The sequence below is a fragment of the Accipiter gentilis genome, chromosome 19 (genome assembly GCF_929443795.1).
Source record: "Accipiter gentilis chromosome 19, bAccGen1.1, whole genome shotgun sequence".
In the NCBI taxonomy this organism is placed as follows: domain Eukaryota; kingdom Metazoa; phylum Chordata; class Aves; order Accipitriformes; family Accipitridae; genus Astur; species Astur gentilis.
The window spans coordinates 8104100-8123958 of NC_064898.1; the positions used below are offsets into that span (position 1 = coordinate 8104100).

General features: G+C 39.6%; 1 protein-coding gene across 4 annotated transcripts in view; it reads left to right on the forward strand.

Moving 5' to 3' along the window:
• The window catches only part of MICU2 (mitochondrial calcium uptake 2), a 149602-nt gene that overhangs the window by 104889 nt on the left and 24854 nt on the right, over positions 1-19859 (forward strand). For 3 of the 4 annotated variants that reach the window (XM_049822818.1, XM_049822821.1, XM_049822819.1), the window contains 4 exons: positions 5060-5091; positions 5206-5281; positions 10060-10107; positions 14320-14402. In XM_049822818.1, the coding sequence (XP_049678775.1) occupies positions 5060-5091; positions 5206-5281; positions 10060-10107; positions 14320-14402 (239 nt within the window). The remainder of the gene's footprint in view (positions 1-5059; positions 5092-5205; positions 5282-10059; positions 10108-14319; positions 14403-19859) is intronic. The other variant, XM_049822820.1, reaches the window with a different exon arrangement.

Below are 19859 nucleotides of genomic sequence, written 5' to 3' on the forward strand. Positions count from 1 at the left end.
CTCAGAGTTCAGCTTGTGTGAAAGCTGGCAGCTGACTAAAACGGAGAAATACAAATTCTTGTTCCCATGGCAGGCAAGGCTGCAGGGTGGGCTTTGCTGTAAAGGCCATGGCATGAGCTGTGCACAGTGGTTTGGCTTTTAAAACACCCTGATCCTCAGGTTACAACTGTGCCGAAATCCCGTCCAGCTTAAAAGGTTTGTTTCACTCTCTGTTTTGTGGAATCAGAGTTTGCTTGAATTGTGACATACTTAATGCTATTCTCGTCTTAATTTTTCACGAAAAAACAAATGGTTTCCTGGTACCCCAGTACGACTTTGAACTTGACAAACTTCAGCAAAGATAGCAATGATTGCCATCTAAAATTAAAAAACTGGGAGAAGAATTTTTTTTTTTTTTTTTTTTTTTTTGTACTTGGTTATCACTGTGTCTGTCTCAAATGGAGCTAAAAAGAGATCCTGGTCAAACCATCTCAGTGACTTTGCTGATAAAAAGGACAGGAGTTTGTTGTCCTCCTAGGAAAAGATACCTATGATATACTCTCGTCATTTGAAGAGACATGTTAAATTATGTTTTCTAGCAGATAGTAGTAACTTCTCTACTTTTGCTTTAGCATTTGATTATTGTAATGGTTGATCTTACTGCTTTTGTTCATTCTTTGGCTCTGAACGTCTTTTGTCAGATCTAAGCCTTTCCTTAGCTGTACAGGTGTAAATGGGCATTACTGAGTGCAAGTGGGTACTTGTTTAATTCAGCCCGTTCCTAATGTTAATCCTAACATTGATGTCGGGTCCATTCTACATCTTAGTGTAAAAAACTGATAGATGGCGGAAATACTTCTAATGTAAGAAATATATGTGACAAAATACCCAGGTTTGCCGAAGGCAAATTAAGGCTGACATAGCTGCTCTTGGCAGTGTTTTCTTAATTACAGTTGTCAGCTAACTTTCTTGGCTAACAGCACAGAATTTGTGTGCTTCTAAGTAGACTCAGTATTCATTCAACTTAAAAAGCTAAAATGGCTTTTTGTCCATGAAAGGTGTGTCTGTACCTCATTGTTGTTTCATGGACCCACTATAAATGGTGAAAACTTGATGGTAGCATCTGTGAAATATGTAGAGACCCTTGAAAATACTCACTGTCCTTTAAGCCAGAATTCCATCACAGTCTTGGCAGCTCTGCAGGAAAAAAAAAAGTTGTTTTTCTTCTCATTCACATGTTCAAAACAATAAAAGTTCCAAGTTTCTTTTTCTGATACCAAAGACTGTTACTACTACAAACAACAAATTTTCTAATATGTCATTAATTTACCTGTTAGTAAGAACCTATCAAGGTAAAAGAATAAAACTGTAGAAAAATGCATTGTATAGATCTTTTACTTATTAAATGAAATAAGTTCCTAATACTTATAACCATTGCCTGTATTCCTCAGAGAGAGACTTAGATCCTGATGTACTTGTAGTCATGTGTCAGGAATGACAGCACCAAGTTTTAATTGATAGAAAGGAAGAGACTTCTTTTTTCAGTGTCTGAACTGGCTAAGAAAACTGTTCATACATTTGCAGTGCATTTTCTGCAAAGAGGAATTAACCTTCTTTTCCTAATTATAGTAGACAAGGCCTTAAAAGACCTGGTTCCTCAGAGAGCTGCATGTTTGATATGGTAGTGTGCGATATTAACAGAGCTTTCCTTGTTGGTGTTTAAAGGGATCTCATTGTTAGGAAGTGAATAAATGGAGAGAATAAGCACCAAGAGCTAAATCAGTATTCAAAGAATATTATGAGTGCTACAATAAAAGGAGCTAATGTTTCCAGGTAAAACCGGAGATCTGAGTCTTCACAGATTATTTTATATGATGGCAGTACCAGTAGAATATAACTGGATTTAATTCTTTGAAAAATATTCAAATAATTATTGGAGGAAACTCATTCTACAGTTTAAATTATTGCATTATTATAAGATTGTCTTCTAATACTTCACACAAACGGCAATATGAAAAATAACACTAGTGTCTCACATGTCAGGTTTTCTCTAAAAATTCCTGGCCTACTGGTACACAAGCTTGCTGACATCTGTATGCCATTTTCATCTGACTAGGTTATTAAATCTTTTGATTTTGAAGCCCATTTGAGAAGAGCACCATTAAGAGGTTCCACATTTATTACTCTGCTGTATTTACTACTAAGAAAAGTAGAAATGTCTTTGCTTACCTCTCAATCTGTCCCTTTTCCTCCTGCCTTTTTTCCTCTTTTATTGTAGCATCTGCCCTTTTTGCAGTCAGTCGTGGCAGGGACAGACTCTTTGCCCACCTCGTTCTGCCCCTCACCACGTCCTGGGGTGACGTGACCATCCTCTTCCTCTTCGGCCACTCAGCAAAGGCTTCCCCTCCTCTGCTAGTCCTTTCACCCATGCCAAGATTCCCCAGTCAAGGGTAGCGTGAGCACCCCTGTAGTGTTGTTGTTACTGTCTTGTCATCTCCGAAAGAAGTCAGTCGGCGTGTCAGCATCTTAAACGTCCTCTTGGAGGGTGGCCACAGCTGACCGCGAGAGAGCAGATGTTGATGGCTGCCGCAGCTGTTTGTGTGAGCTCTGGGCAGTTGAGGTTGTGACTGCTGGCTGGTGGAAAGAGAGTCCATATGTCTACAACAGATTTTCCTTCCCTTTCTTAGTTTTTATCAAGGTAGGGCAATTCTCACTGAGGATCTGTTCCCTAAAACAGATCTAGCTGAAGCGTTTTGGAGTTACAGTGCTGAATACAGCACGCAGAAACATGGACTTAGCCAAGGGTAGAGCTTCACAAACTTGGCCAACTGGTGTCTCAGCTGTAGCTCCCAGTGCTTTCTGCTTACCTTGCATCAATTATTCATGCCTTTGCTGTTCCAGCCCACAGAGTTCAGGTTGTCTCCCTTCATCATCCTCCTGGATGCTGGCAAAGGGCTCCTGCCCAGCACACTGCCGCGGGAGCAGGTGCTGTCCCAGGTGTGATGCTCTTGCGGCCACCAGGAGAATGGAATGAGTGGAGCTGCTGTTAACCAAATGAGGGTGTATGGCTGGCTTTAATACAGACAACAAGTACAAAGAGCATTTACAGCAAAAAAAACCATTGCAGGATGGTTTCCCCTTTTTTCTTTCAGAAACTGATTTTTGCAGACCTACAGCCTGACTCATTGCCTCCTATAAGGCTTCTCGCTATGTGGGTCTCCCAGAGCTGAAAGAGCTGCTGTAGTTTAATTCCACATTGAAGTATGCTGTACAGAGGAGGTGACATTTCAAAGCTGAGCTCTGAATCGCTTAATTTGCAAGGTAGCCATTCATTAAAATGCTCTGCAGCAGTGAACAGCGTTAAACTGTTGCATCTCTCTGCTCAGGACTCAGCCTTACTGGCTGTAATGATTTGTGCTTGCTCTCCCAGACTGTTATTAGTCTGACTTCTTTTATCTCAAATGAGGCAAAGTAGAGGATTTCATATGTCCTCTGAGCTAGAAGGTATCTATCTATGTAGCTTTATGTGTGTGTGTGTGTGTGTATGGGTGTAAAGATATGTACAGGCAGTGCACAAAAATGTATTCATCCACAGTAACAGGTGGTGCTGGCAACACCTGTTGCTAGGGTCACTCAACACTCCAGTATTAAAACCCTAATTTTAGTTGCTTATAACTTTTGTCAAACTTAAACATTTGAGTTGAAATGTTATGTGCCAGGTGTCTGCCTTAGGCTGATTTGAGGGAGGGGGGATGGGGAGAGGAATTTATCAGCAAAACTGTTACTGCCAGTTCAGGGAGCAGAGGCCAGGGCACTGGTTTGCCTGTGCTGAAAAATGAACTATCGCTGGTTGAGATGTTCCAGCAGCTTCCCTCGTCCGAAGCCCAAAGTTGCTGGTGGAGACCCCCTGCAGCTGGGCACGTCTTTTGCCAGCATTATGGAAATTTGCTGTCGTACTGAGAACGCACCTCTGTCTGGCTTAGTTATGAGCCTGTGAAAATGCTTGGTAGAAGTTTGCTGAGAGCTGCCCACCACGCTGCCTCCGACCCGCGCGTGCGCAGACGGCAGCGCTGCGCTGGTGCCCCTTCGGATGCGAGATGCCCGCGAAGCAGCAGAGCCAGCCTTGGAGCCCGAGCGCGGAGCAGAGCGGGCTGCGGCACGCAGGGGCACCCGTCCTCAGAGCGACTGCAAGCAGCTCGGCTTGTGCTTGCGTTAGTGTGAATAAATCGGAGGGAACGGCTGGCTGGAGTCCGGAGGAGCTGGTGACGAAGGAAGGGAGCGATGGGCTGAGTGGTGAGAGTGGAGGACACGGGGGTTGAAGAACTGTACGAGGAGAAATGCTGAGGAGGCCGACTGGCGTGATAGCGGCAGGTAGACTGAGAAGGGATGGGGCACGGCTCCTGCCAGCCCATGACCCCAGGATTTCTGCGGTCCCTGCCTAACCAGCTGAAACGTCCCACTGATCATGCATCGCAGCTCCGCAAACGGGCGGTTTACACAGGAATACAACCTATACCGCTGCCAGTGACTCCCCTGTTCGAGTGTATAGACTTTAACCTACTAATCAACTCTTAGGAGTTTGCATGGTTTCATCTGATGCAGTTTCAGGAGGCAGAGTTGTTCAATTTCCTTCTGCTTAATAGAAACATCAACATTTTCATTCTTGTTTTTTAGTATTTCTTAGCTTTTGCATACTCAACCTACACTTCAAGGACTATTATATGGGCATGCAAATCCCTTTGTAAATACTACAGTTGTTTCTTGCAGTATAATCTTGCTTTGGAATCTGTACTACATTTGTAGCAAATATGCAAAATCACACTAGTAAGTCAGTCACAGATAGCAGAGTGGGCTGTGGTTTCATCTAGCTTGCAAGAACATTTGAACAGACTGCTCATATTATTTTTAAATGTTGTCCTTTCTTGATCATTGTGGGAATTAGAAACAAACTGCCTGTTGCAGAATATTCTGTTTCATATTACTTAGCATTTTCCCATAAAAATCTGAAGAAATGCCACAGAACGTGATCAAAGTTTGAAGTCGGTTTGTTATTGAATGATGATGATTTTTTTTATTATAGGGAAAGCCTCAGCCAAGAAGCTGACAAAAAAGGTAAGCAAAACGTTCCTTTCCTTCTTCAAAAGAACTTGCATTTTTTCTGTTACCCAACCAAATAGACTTCTCTTTCAAAACTGGCTTTATCTTTTCTCCTTTGTGTCTTTAAAGGAGGTAGATGCTGCACTGCTTTGTGTTGCCAAAGCTAAACCAGGACCAACCTTTTTCAGAGAGCTTGGTGATAAAGGTAACAAGCACTTTTGATACTGAAAAATACATCTTGCTTTTTATCTCATTATGTGGTATGAACTGAATGTATTTTTAAAGAAGGTTTCACGGATTTGACTTCATCCCCATCTAGCCAGTAGCAGCCTCCTTGGCAAATCTCTCAGTTATGCAAGAGAGAATAAAGAGGCAGGGCTGGGAGTTGAAAGCCTTCTGAGGTGCAGGAGGAGATGTGAAAGAAATCAGAAAGCCTACTTGGAGAAGAGAAAGGGGCCAAAGGGATGACTTCAGCACAAAATGGACTTTTAAGGCTCGTTGTTAATAGCTGCTGTTTCACTATATAATTTAAACGCACAGAAACTGAGAATAAAAATAAAACTTGTAAAACCTAGTTATGTAAAGTGGTATCCCTGATTCCAAGAGCAGTTGAACTTACTTCTACCTCTTCAGGAGCTCGGTGGCCCTTCACAGCACCGTCGTGCTTTGGTTTTTCACCCAGCGTTTCCACCTTATATGAGCCTATGTAAAAAGAAAACTCTGAGAGCCGGGTTATTGTTTGCATAACAACAGGGAATTAAAGAACAGCAAATAAACACATCATTAGCATAAATTAATTGAAGGGAGAAAACAAACAAGGGGATCAAGGGAACCAAATAGATGAGTAATTAACCATTTCACCAGTAACAAAGACTGAGAGCCCCATACTAATGAGAAAGACTGAGAGCGTCTATTCACAAACTTTCTGTATCGTAGAGTTCAGCCCGAATCACTTATCCGGTGGACGTTTCTGGAAAATAAAGCTGCCTTTGCACTGCTGCAGTTCCTTGGCAGGCATGAGCCACGCTCTCTCCACGCACAGCAGATCGCCAGGCATGGCCGGCAGCTTGTGCCAAGCGAGCAGCCCTCCATCTCAGCCTGCAGCGTTCCGCCTGCACGTTGGCCTCGTGGCGTCTTCTGCCTGCGCTGCGTTTCCTGCATCCTCGCGCAGACGCGGAGGGGTCTTCAGCTGGGTGCCTTGCTCTGTCAGTCCACTCCTGCAAGCCCCAGTATACCTACCCCAGCAGCCCTGAAACATCTCTGAACAAGTTGAATAATTTTGTCCTATCCTATTTTGTACTGAATTTTGTATTGGACTTGTATTGGATTTTGTATTGAATAGTCATTCCCTGCCTTTTCAAATTGCTAATCGTCATGTGCTTTCCCATGATTCGGATTAAAAGATTCCCAGTCTTTAATTCTTGGATATTCTTTCTCTATCCCTGCTTTTTTAGAGGCTTTTTTTTTTTTTTTTTTTTTTTTTTTTTGCTAGTGGTTGACACTGCAAATTCCCAAAGCACTCTGCCTGGGAGAACTGGGAATCGACCAACAGAAAGTGAAAACATAGCAAATCAGTGCAGCCTCCTTTTATTGCACCTCTCTCAGCTGACTGCTTGGCAGAAAGTGGGCTCGGTGATACGCTCAGCCTGACATCTTCTGCGTTCTGGACAAGGCACTGATTTCCCCTTGCTTAGGACCGTGGGTCCGTATGCCGTGCCCTTCAAAGGTCAGGTAGGAGTTTGAGATGAGGCAGGAACATTCTGTGCAGTCATCCGTATGTCTCCACAACACACAGAGTTTGTACAGTTTTTGGTCATGATGCCTCTTCAGTGACTTTGATGCTTTTGCTTTGAGATGCATTATTATTACATTTTAAAAATGTAAATATTTATGTATTATGTATTTAGGTATTAAATACTGCTTTTACAAGTACCAGAATAATGAATCTACACCTGTTCCACTGTTTAGCTGAGATTATTTTAACTACCTTCGAATTGTTATTTAAATATCAAGTAGAGGGAAAACTGTCATCAGTCCAGTTTGTTAAATGTAATGCTAGGGAATTCTGCCTTCTAGTGGGCAGTTTTAAAATTCACATCATATTTTGTGGGTGTACTTTACAATTTATTCAGCAATAAGAATATTGTACTGTCAGCATTTGCTATAAAATTTGAGGGTAGATATTTCCAGGGAGGGACAGGGAAAGTTCACTTAATGTTAGAAAATGGCAGTATTTTGCCAATGCTAACTGCAGATACTTGGCTGCAAGTATGCTGAGTCATTCAACAGCATGTGCTTTTATCTTTTAAATTTTGCTTGGACATCAATATAATTTCCTATATGTTTTGTTTTGGTTTTGGGTTTGTTTTTTTTAATTTGTTGCACTGCATCTTTTAATTTCAGTAGCCTTGTAATGATTACTGTAGAATAAGAATAAAATTACCAAAATATTTAATTTACTTTATGGGTAAGGTAAATTGGCTATTCACTACAGTTGTAAAAGGACAATAAAATTAAAAGAAGAATTTTTATGGAAATGAGTCCACAAGTTAAAAAAATCTTATCTCAAATTATTTTAGTATAATCAGTCTGCCAGAAAATGTCAGACAGCCTGTGCGTTTGCTTTAAAGCACTGAGACAGGTTTTAAAGAACAATCAATAATTTTTTTTCACTATAGCAACTTTTCAATCAGCTTAGAATAAGATGATGGAAACAGAGTCTGTGCCTCGCCCCTGCCATTTCTAGCAAGGCTCTTCATTCCAGCCCTCTGCAGCTTGAGTGAATAGAGCCATCATGCTCCTCCGTTGAGCCAATAAGCAGGGTGTTGTCTTTAAACTGGTTTTTAATTTACAATCTACAATCTCCATATAAATTTTGCAGATTTTTTCTGCAAAATTTTGTAAGGTACAATGTTCCCTGTCTACACATATAGCTAGAACTCTCCACACACTTAGCGTTTTGTATCTCAATTATTATGACTTTTTTTTCTCTGACTTTAACAAACATAATCTGTCATGTTAATATCCTTTCAAATGCTTTGATAAATAGGGGTTTTTTACATGACTCCTTTGAGTGCCATCTCTTTTGTATCCCAATACTGGGGTCTCCTTGTTCTGTTTTATCTAGCATAAGCTGCTTGTCTTCACCTTCCAGGTCTTCCCTAGACTCTCCCTGTGCAGGACATCTCAAGACAGCCGAGAGGCAGACTCCTGCTTCTCCTTGGCCAGTGGCGCTGGCCTTCATCACTTGCTGGTGGAACTTTCAGGCAGGGATCTTTGTGCTGATACCGTTGCAGTCCATGACTCGGAGGTCTTTTCTATGTAGACTTAAAAAATTACCTCCTTGTCTTCCGTTATATTTTTCTTTAAACATTCTTCTGCTGCGTCACACACAAAACAAAATTAGGGAGCAGGAATCTTGATCACTGCCCATCACACTATTTGCTCGATTTCTTTTCCTCCCCAATTTGTTTCTATCTGTTTAGGCGTATAAGCTAAAAAAAAAAAAAAAATGGGGCAGGAGTTCTTTCTCTGTTTGATTTTGAACTTGTAGAAATCATGGACACTTTTGTCTAGGAACACGATTCCAAGTTTTACAGCAGTGCAAATAATAATTTATATTCTTGCAGTGGCAGTAACCCTAAAACTTGTAAGCAAAACTAAATCTTTGAGATGAAAGTATTTTTTATTTCCACAGTGGGTTGTATGACTGTAGTACTGTGCTGATTTACACATGATGCATGCTGGGTAATAGGGGGAATAGCCCTATTTTGAGGGGGAGAAAAGCTTGAGATATGGAACCAGAGTGAGTTGGCAACAGGATCAGCATTAGACCTGTCTTTAGCTAAGACTTGTTCTTGGATTTTCAGACTTTTGCGTTCAGCAATTTAATACCTCTAAACTCTGGTATTTGTGTTAAGTCATTATCTGAGGTCAAATACAAACGCTGGTGGCTCTGCATAGTAATTTGTCAGAAGTTAATTGTTTATCACTGAAGCTTAAGTGGATTCCTTATCTATCAATTATAATTATCTATCAATTAACTAAATATAAATTATAAAAAATAGTTTATCTTTGCACAGATAGGCATGTTTGAACTTCCTTATTTTAAGCAGTTCCGGCATTATACAATGTTTAGCTCACAAGTTAAAAGTAGCTCAGTTATTTTGAAAAGTGATTTATAAAAAAGCCCTTTACATTTTTTTCTCCAAACATTATTGCAGGGCAGATGGTTCAGATTCTGTTGTTTAACCACCCTCGTTATGCGCTCTCTATCTTTAGCTCGTATGCTCTATTTTGACGCTATCACATCTTTGTGTTTGTTCAGGCTTTTCACTTAAGGCGGTATTTCAAAGGAAAACACTGGAATTTTCCTTCAAAAGGGGGCAAAATACTTTCACCTTGTAGAAAGGACATGTTCCTATTTAAAAAAAAAATAATAAAAAAAAAGAAGCCTCCTCTTGGCATGCAGCCCAGCAATACTATCAGCACAATCTAGCAGCTTGGCAGCTTTGCGTGTTGCCATGTTCCCCTTGAGAATTAGAGGGAAGCTATTCTCCGCCTTCGCGAGCCTGCCAAAGGATGGAGGACTTTGATCCTTCAGGGTAACGTTAGAGTAGTTCTCCTCCCAGGTACTAAATGTGACAAAGCGCATTTAATTTATTTGCCTTTTGTATAAACATTGAATGTTTTCAGTGCGAATCCAAAGATTTAGTGTAGGCCTTTTATTAATACCAAATAACCCTTACTTTCTTGCTTAGACATCAACATTGATGAGTCTCTGGATAGGGAATTTCACCTTCAGAGCACTAAAAACAGAAGTAAAAACTTTATTAAATAATAATATGGCTTACTTTAATAACCTATTTAATATGATGTTAAACTACATTTCTTTATATTTATAAGTTTTGATCTTTCAAGTTGTTCTATAAGGGGTTTTGAGGGGGTTTTTTTGCAAGTCATTTTTTAACTCTTTTATTTCAGGGTTGATATCTTACGCAGAGTACCTATTTTTGCTGACAATCCTTACAAGTAAGTATTATATATTTAAAATATATATGCATAAATCCTCAGCTACTAACAGCTTTCCAGGAACTTTTTCTGATATTTTTTAGCGTCTAAATTTCTACATGATAGTAAAACATAAAGAACTATTGTATATAGAGTGATAAGGCATTAATGTAAATGGATATAACTGTAGTTGATTGCAGCTTACTTCCATAGTGTCATCATTGGTCCGTAGCAGTACTTCAAAAATCATGATAATCCTTGCACCATGGGATCAGAAAAGTTTTCCAAGAGACTTTGAGAGAGGGGAGACATTGGTTACAGGACCACATAATGAGGGGAAGATAGTAGTCTTTTGTCATTTTGGATAGTAGTTTTAGTCATTCTGGACAATGAGACATTAACATTCATTATAGCTCATGCAGTGGTGTAAAAAGCTGTTGTGGTGTCTGAAAGGTTGTCGCCTGTTATTCATGTGTTCAGATATGCAACGGATGATATACATAAACAGCAGAATTCTGCAGTCTTTTTGTTTGACTTTTTAGCACTTTCCCCCCCCCCCCTCTGTTCCTTTCGACTTTATTTCCTCCAAGTATTTTGCATGTATTTGTCCCCTCCTTTGCCTCCTTCCCTTTTCTCTATCAGACACTTTTTTTTAAAAAAAAAAAATTATTTGGTATTTGCTTTATCTGCAAACAGCAGGCATTTTTTTATTGTGCATGGAAGTGATCTTGGATTTTCTGGGTTTCCTCGCCCATACTTAGTCTGTGCCATCCTTGCCACCTCCCTGTGCTGTTCTGATGAAGGTAGGTGATGCTGGAAAATACCGAGATTTGAGATAAGATGTGTGCAATGAGCACGATGCAGTGAGACCCGTAGACTAGTAGTGAAGCAGTCCAAATGCATGTCCATGTAATTGTCCACATGAAGTCTTGTTTGACTGAATTCTATAGGTCTAACATTTTAAGCAAGGGACAAAACCACACGTACCAGATCTCATGGTATCAGTGGGTGGGAAAAGAAGAGAAGGAAGCAGTCGTTCTTATCCCGATAGACTGTAGATGCTTGAGCCTTGTCACTTCTGTGGTTGCGAGGTCCATGGCAGGTGCTTAAACAAATTGACAAATTTTCCTTGCTCTAGAAATCCACCTCCTCGTGGTGTAGTACAAACAAGTAACGTTGGTCTCCAGAGAGTGGAGACAAGTTTATGTCCAGCCTTCACAGATAATGACCGTCGGTACACACCTCTCGCAGAGTTTAGATAGCCCTTTTGCAACGTCTGTCATTTCTCAGCAGAAGTGCATTAGTTCCTATGACATGGCATGAAGGGTGATTTCCCAGGAAACTTCAGCTAGTACAGAGTATTGAATAGTATATATGCATTAAGATAACTTACTTAACATACAAATATACTGTTTCACCAGTGGTGACTGTCCACTGCTACACGCAACTTGAACATGAGTTATACCACGTGTTCAAGTGGTTTTTAAAATCAGAAATAATAGAAGAGCCTAGCCCAGTTAGAAAGCCGATTTTAAAATATTTTTTGCAACTCAGAAAAGAGCGATTTTTTTTAAAAAAGCACAACCACAACAGCCACACTATAACTTCAGAAGAATACCTTAATTAAAGCTGCAGAAAGAGGTGCCAAAGATTCTGTTTCTTTAAAAATCTATGGCAGCTGAAAGTAAATTCATGCTGATTTATTGGCTGAAACAATTAGAAAATTGAAGTAGTATCAGAGCAAGTTGTTCCACTTCTCCAGACAATCAGGTAACACCATTTTTCACAGAATTTACATAGAAATGTGTTGAACTGCAAAACCAAGGGCACCTTTTGATGCAGGATAAAAATGCAGCGCTGATGTTGCTGCTTTGGTTACACAGAGGCCTATCATACCTATCAGTTTGGAAGCAAATGTCAAGAAGTGTTAGTGCCTCTGTCTTTGCCTAACAAGTACCCCCGTTACACGACCTGTCTCTCTCACTAGTGAGAATTAATGTGAGACTTAAAGCAGCCATTAATATTTAAATTACTTCTCAGTCACCAACAGAGCAATAGGAAGACAGGGTAAGAGTCACCACCGGTTCCAGGACGTGCTGACCCGACCGTGCTGCCTGGCTTACGAAAGCACTGTCTGTAACAACACTGAGCTTGAAAACGCAATTTTGTGGCAGACAAAGGTTTTGTTTTGCCCGCTGTGATCCCCTTTTCTCTTCACTGTGTGCCTTGTATCATCGCTATCTTTTTTCTTCCGGTGCTGTATTGAATTTCATTTCCAGCAACTGGTTAATGGAGCTTCTCGTAAAGCCCTGCCTGGTGAAGGAGCCCAGGAACTGAATCGTCGCCTTTACTCAAAGCTTCGTTTCAATTAGCCACTCACACAGGCTGACAGCTTGGTCAACGTAGGAATAGTTGGAGGGGAAGCACCTAAGTCTAACCTGCACTCACAGCCAAGATGAAGCTCTTCTGCTCAGATTTTGGAATTTTGCCTGATTCTAATTAAATACAACTATATCTGAGGTAGTCTTTGAACTATGCTTATTTTACGAACACATACCTTTGGGGTTACATCATATCAGATAAGTATGTCATCTCTGAACAGTATAAGCAGCTTTGGGTCCTATATTTTCAGTAACAGCTCTCTTATCTGAAAATTGCAACACAGATGGTATGAATTACTATTAAATACATCAGTTACTTTTATTCTCTAAATATGTTATAGGATAGGCTCTTCTTGCTTTTGTACTAGCAACACGAATTTAACGTGTGGCATTTCCATGGAAAGGAAGCCAGTTTTGATTATTGCATATTGATTGTTGCCGGGGAAGGGCTCTGCTATGCAGATTGGAACGGTATTTATAAAATATCCCTGCATCACAAGATCGCTCCGCAGAGAACATTGGTTGGCTGCTGAAGATGTAGTTACTTCTAAAATGTAAAAATAGAACTTTCTTTAACCATCTTGTTATCACTTAAAAGGAACGGGATATTTCTTTAACTTGTTCCCTTTGCAGAAAAATTCTCTAAAAAAAAAGGCAAGACTTAAAACTTTTACAGGATGGAGCTGGAAGAATATATTTCCAAAAGAAAAACTCTGAAGGCTTTAAGAGTTTTTTAGAGATACTGCTTCACTGCCCTCATGAGTCCAACATTGTTCTTGGAAACATGAATATATTCTAGAGACGATAAGTCCGTGGCTTTCATATTAATGCCTGACTTGACTGGGTTGTGGAATTAATTCACCTGCTCCAGAAATTACTGGGATAAGTGCTTGCTACTGCAGTGAACTGTAACTACATTTCAGCGGCGTGCTGCTCCTGTGTGGGCTTGCTAATGAGCGAGGCCACCTCCTGTAAGCAAAGCAAGATCAGGAAATTGTGGGAAGGAGCTCAAAACACACCATGTTTTTATAGCGCCTGCAAGATTCAGAACTCATTACGTTTTTGCGTTGAAAAGAAACATCCACTCAGTGAAGGAAATGCAGGGTAGAATTGTATAAAATTCCTGAAAAAATCAGCTCGATGGGAGTCATACAAAACATGCTTTTGTCCAGAAAGGCCAGCAAGAGTGGTTTATTACACCTCACTAACATTGGAGTACACTGTTTAGGGAGGAAGGAGAAGGGAAGGAAGAAAAAGGCCCGGGGCGAGCACAGCGGGAGCAGGAGCCGAGAGAGCTGGCCGCCATCACAGCCTCGGTCTGTCTGCTGGGGAGACTGGGGGAGACTGGAAACACCGGCACACGGTAACGCACGCAAGAAGTACCGGAGGAGCACACTAGCTCTTTCACGCAGTTTGGGAATAATTATTGGTTTCTCAAGGCACTTTCCAGTCTTCTTACCTGAAAAGGAGCTCTAATAAACAAGGCAGAGCCGGACTTCAGAAGTGACGTGGGATTATGGGGACATCTATAGAGAAGATGTAAGACCAGGACAGGGAGACATACGACGTTTTCACAGTCATTGGAATCAGCTGGACGGTCGTGGCTGTGCTTAGGCACTGCTGGCATTTCTTGCTTTGCCATTGCGTGAATTATCCCTTGAAACGGTAGTAAAATGCAGTTTAAAATGTTTGCTTATATTGGAGGAGGTACATATGGTTTACTGGAAATACCATGGACATGCATAACCATGGAGAACTGAACCATAGGCAATATTCCTTTTGCATTAAATATTTAAGTACTAGTGTAAGTGTGTGTGTATTTACAATAAAGTTCTTTTGCAATTTGTTGCAGAACCCCAGACTGGATTTCAGATTGCCTTTAAAATGTTGGATACAGATGGCAATGAACAAGTTGAAAAGAAAGAATTCTTTAAGGTATGTGTATTTATATGCATATTAATATTAAAGCATTTAAATAGTTCCATGGGTTATATTTGCTAAATGAAGATTCATTAAGATCTTCAAGCCTATTTTTCAGTCCAATCTATGATCACATACTCACTAAAATACTTTATATGAAAGGAGCACATACGAAAGCATTGCTATAGAAGTACTTATCATATTGGAATCCACTTTTATAAATGTTACCTTTGACTTGTATCTAAAAATCTGTTACTGGGAAGGTAGGAGTTGGTGTACATCCTTAATCCCATGAGCTAATTTAAATAAACATCTGGAAAAGTCTTTTATTTTCTAAATATTTTTCATAAATTTTTTTAAATTCACCATCCTCTCTTGGCTTTTATTCATTTTGTTTGCTGTTGCACAGACTTTTTACCAATTCACACTTTGGACAGTAACAGCAGTTTTTCCCATATTTTGTATAAAATATGGGGGAGAAAGGCAGATGCTTAAAAACCGAAGAAAACCTTGCTCTGATGTTTTAAAGAAGAATAGGCTTAATTATATAGCTTATTCAACTTCTAAGTATGTAACAGGAGACTTAACTAAATACTTCTTGTCAAAAGTCAAATGCAAAATTAACTGACATCATTTTGAATAGACTCCCATAGCTTAATTCAGATCCTTCATTCATGTTGGAGGTGACTAGAGAGACAATTTTATGAGAAGCTGAAATGGCTACCACAACGCAAATTATTTTCTGTCACTAGGATAAAGTTAAAGGTGATCATTAATGCAACCACTCTAGAGAACCATAGAATCTAAAACTTGGAAAGATACACCTGTTGATAGAGAAATTACCAACAATTTATTTCAGTGTACCTTCATAGCCTTAAACTCTGAATTAATGATACAATAGCTGTTAGCATGTGTTTTGTGCTGATAACCATTTTTTCAGTGAATTGTCTCTTAGCAAGATTACAATTGATGAGTCATACTTAATATTGTAAAAATACTTTTAGACTTAGTAGTACTATTTTAAATTAATACTTGAAATTAGACCATTTCCCAAGACAATGTTCCCAGAAGCCCCTAACTGAGCCTGCAGGTACCCTACACTCATTTGTTGCTACACAAAATATTTTAAGCTTGAAGAATTTGCTCTGTTAAAATGTTAATTATTCTGCTGATTAAAAGAAATCAAATTCAACTAAAGCCTTTATTTTTAACCTACTAAACCTGGGACAATCCTAGTGAATTGTTATCAGAGTAGCAGTGCACTGATCACTGAAATATGTCCATTATGGCTGTATTGTTCATTTACAACACAGTATGTTACAGGGGAAAGTAACTCCATGAACACAAGTGAACATGTTCAGCCTGTAGCGCCTCTGCACCAAAATGCCATGTTAGCAGTACTTCCTTTAAATAGGTACTGTGTCAGTTAAGCGAATAAGGAGATTGTTGCAGAAATACAGCACAACCCTCCTGGGGAGACGTACAGTATGTCATATATTTAGTATCCATTACCCATTTCAGGTAATTCTAATTGAATCAGCCAGCATGAACAACAGAAAGTCATCAAAAGTAGAGGTGAAAACGTTATACAGATCATTAAAAATAATTTGATTTCTGTAGAGGCAATCAAATTAAATGAAAATTATTCAAGTTAGATAGATTGTTACTTTGCATTTCCTTTATGGGCTGAATTGGTAAATTAATATAGAGTGGTAAAAAAAACCCAAACCCTATAAATTGCTATGTCCACTCACAAGAATCATTAAATTCAAAGAAGTCCCGCAGGATGCAAGCTAGTCAAAAGATTAATTTTCTCATAAGACTGTTTACTTAACATTTGTAAGCAGTGACTATTTTAAAGCAAAGAATTGTTTTTATAGGTTAGGCTTAAAAATAAGATTTTTTTGAATGTAAGAATCTGGAAAAATGTGTGTGCGTTAATCTCTGTATACTCTAGTTCTGTATGCGTCATAGAAAGCTTCTGTATTTCTAATAAATGAGTGAATTGTGTGGCTAATCAGTCGTTTGTCTTGTCCCAGGTGGCATCTCAGGAAATACATCTGAAGTATTCTATAGTTATTTCCACACTCTGTTCAACAATAATACCAGGAAACTTATGTAAGGAAAGGGCAGTGGAAAAGCATAGTGAAGAAGCAGTAATTAGGAGGATGCTTACTGTAAGCAGGATGTGATGGGAAAAGAAATTTCAGTGCTACTCCATTCTCTTGCTTTGTCACCTTTTCTTCTCCCTACTTCCCACCCGTTAGCTACTGATTAGACGTCTGTGTACGTCTCTGTTATCTGTTGACCTAGACTGTAAATTCTTTGAGGTAAGAACTCTGCCTGTTTGTTTGCAAAACGTCCATCATTCTTGGAACTGTGTGTACCTCAACTCTCACGTGTTACTGGATAAACAGGCACAAGATGCGTCGTTCAGGAGGGGCGAGGGGTGACACGCAGACTCTGCAGCCCAAGTCCTTGGAGCCTGCAGCACGGGATGGAGATGGGCTGTTGGGACCTGTAGGGATCGGACACCCAAGGAGTGCGAGATGCAGGATTTCCCAGTAGATTCAGCGCTCTTCACTAACATAGATGAATGTTCAGGAAAGGAGATCTTGAATGCGATTCCCCATTTTCAACAAGAGAGCTTATCTTGTCCTCCGTAGCCTTTCCCTTTCTGTGCACGTTTTCCTCCTTTCCTACTTTCCTTCCCAGGGACGGACCCTTGTTCTCTCTCCTCCCTACTTCTTTGTATTCAAGCCAGTCTGTTTTTAATTTCTGCTTCATCCGTCTTTCAGTGGTAAACATTCACAATACAAGAGACAATTCAATATTAGGGCCCAGAATCACAGCAGTTAGGGCCCGGCAATCTCTATTTTGAGGCGGGCATCCGCAAGGATCTGTTGCTTTGCCCTGCAAGTCCAGGGTGAAGATGTGGTAGAAACGGCACGTTCACAAATGGAAGTTGCCATCCTTAAATCGGCCCCAGCCAGAGTGCAAAGAGTTGTTTCTCAGAGCCATATTATCTGCGTCTTTGTGAGGACAGTAAGATACTTCTGCGAACTCTGCACTTCCGAGACATTCACATGAGTCTTGGTGAGGGGGATTTCCAGACATGTGCACATAATAACCCATGCACATTAGTCTGAGACCTCCCATCGAGAATACAGCTACCAAAGATCCCCAAATCCCCAGCAAGTGAAGAGTTTCCCTAACTCTGTCCTGATGAAAGATTTCTAAGTAAAATTAACGGCAGTTCAAAACTATTGGGAATGGAGGTAGGGTAACACATAGCAAGAGCTATGTGATTTAGACTTTCTAAATAGACTTTATTCACTTGTCTTGGACAGCAGATATGACAAAAAAACTTGTAGAGGTTCATCTAGGGCTGAATGAATGAGCATCCGACACTGTCAGCAGTTGTGGTGGTTTGGTACAGAACACCTCTGCAGCCCTAGAGCATCTACAAGCACTGATCTCTCTCAAGACAACTGGAAGATGCAAAATCACCTTTTTTTTTTTTGAAGACTGACATAGCCTTTCTGCCAGCTTGTCTTCAGAAGAGATTACTTCTTAGTCTGCTTTCACTAAAGAGGCATTAGTTGTGCATTATAGGTCTCATTACCTTTGAATTAGCCATTAGTATCTTCCAATGATAAACAGATATAAATATTAAATACAGATAAATGTCACATGGAGCACACGAGTATTAGAATCCATTTCTTGAGGGCAGAATTTTTCTCCTTCTGTGAGTAGTTGCTCATTGTGCACTATAAGGATTACATACAGTGTAAGAAAACAATAAACTAAATCTTCCAGAACACTTGTGAAAAAAATTATACTGTGTGTCTGCGCTCTTTTAGTAGTCTCTGCAGATTTTTTTAAGAGGCATTTAAAAATAAAAACCAAAAGACAAAATCATATTTTCTCTTGTTAAGAAGGTGTTTGCAGTTGTATTTCTTGTGTTTGAGCAAAAGGGATTTTTCAGGTATGAAAAAATTTAATTGTTCAGTGAGAATATGGGCGAGTAGTTGTGTTTTTATCCAGAGCTCTGTATTGCTGTTTTGCTATGAAGAAATTCATAATGCTTTTACTGTACTAGTCAATTGTTTTGTAAGTGATTAAAAATAAAAATAATTTGGAAAAACTTGGAAGAGCTAGTACTGTTTAATTGTCTTGGTTTACAGTATTTATTTTGATAAAAACTATAAAGGCATGTCATTCAAAAATAATAATAGAAAGTAATTATCCTGAGGAACTAAAAAACTGAGGCTATGAAAAAAACAGAACAGGTGAATTAGTCAAAATTTGAAGGCCAAGGGAGACCTTTGCCAACATGAACAGTTAGCAGGATTTTTCCTACTCACTACTTAAAAGCCCATATTGCTTCTCTGAACAACATAACAAAAAAAGGAAAAAAATAAAGCCCTAAGAAGAAATTTGAAAACCCCACAAAATAATGGCTATGCAAATTCAATCATGGGTTTTCTTTCCCACTTTTAATGGGCAGGGTGAGGAATCACTCAGAAATGTTTGAGTAGCTTCAAGTTGAGCAGCTTTGAAAACCCGGAGCTTTAAAAGCACCTTTCCTAAAGTCTCAAAATCCAGAGTGATCGGTGTAAGTCCATATCTATACCTGAAATGTAATAAGTCCCTTGTTCTTTCATTTTTGCTGTCCTTTTGAGGATTCATGCAAATGTCTGTGAAAGGTAGGTATACCCTGTGCTATGTTAAATCACTCATTCTTGTGGCAATGTTGACCTAAAATACAGTCAAAGAAACCTTGCAGCTGAGATATACTTGAGGTGCTGCAAATTAATGCACTTTCTATATTACCTTAAAGCTCTGCTTGGGACAGTGGAAGTTTAAATGTGAGGGGTTTTTTATAAATGTGAGTCATTTCAGTACTTCTAAAAATCTTCTTAGCTAACATATTCAAGATTCAGGTATTTGTGGGGTGGAGGGGAAATTCAAACCACATTCTGCTTAGTCCCAGTTCTGAAAATACATTTGCTTATTTAATTAAATTATTCTTTGTTAGTTGTATAGTTCCTCATTTGAACGGGTATGGGGTTTATGTCTAGAAGATCGTGCCTGTAGCAGGACTATGTAAAGCTGTCTAGGAGGACAGCATGAAAATCGCAGGATAATTTTTGTTTCCTGAATGACCCTTGATGTTATACCCCTGAGTTTCAAAATCTTATGGAGTGAATGCTAAGCTTCCAGAGCCAGCAAATCTCTAAAAATAGAGCAAGCACTGGGCTGCAAGAGATAGGTTCATATGCTTTGCTTGGCTATATTAACTACAGTAGATAAGACATTCTGGGGGAAAAGTGTGTCTGAATAGCAAAATATCCTTAAGTATGCAAATATTCATCATGACTAGAGAACCTTGCAGAAACGTAATGACTTTATAATTAAGAAAAGGTGAAATTAGTGCAAGTTTCTGAAAAAGGAGATTCTTGTAAGACC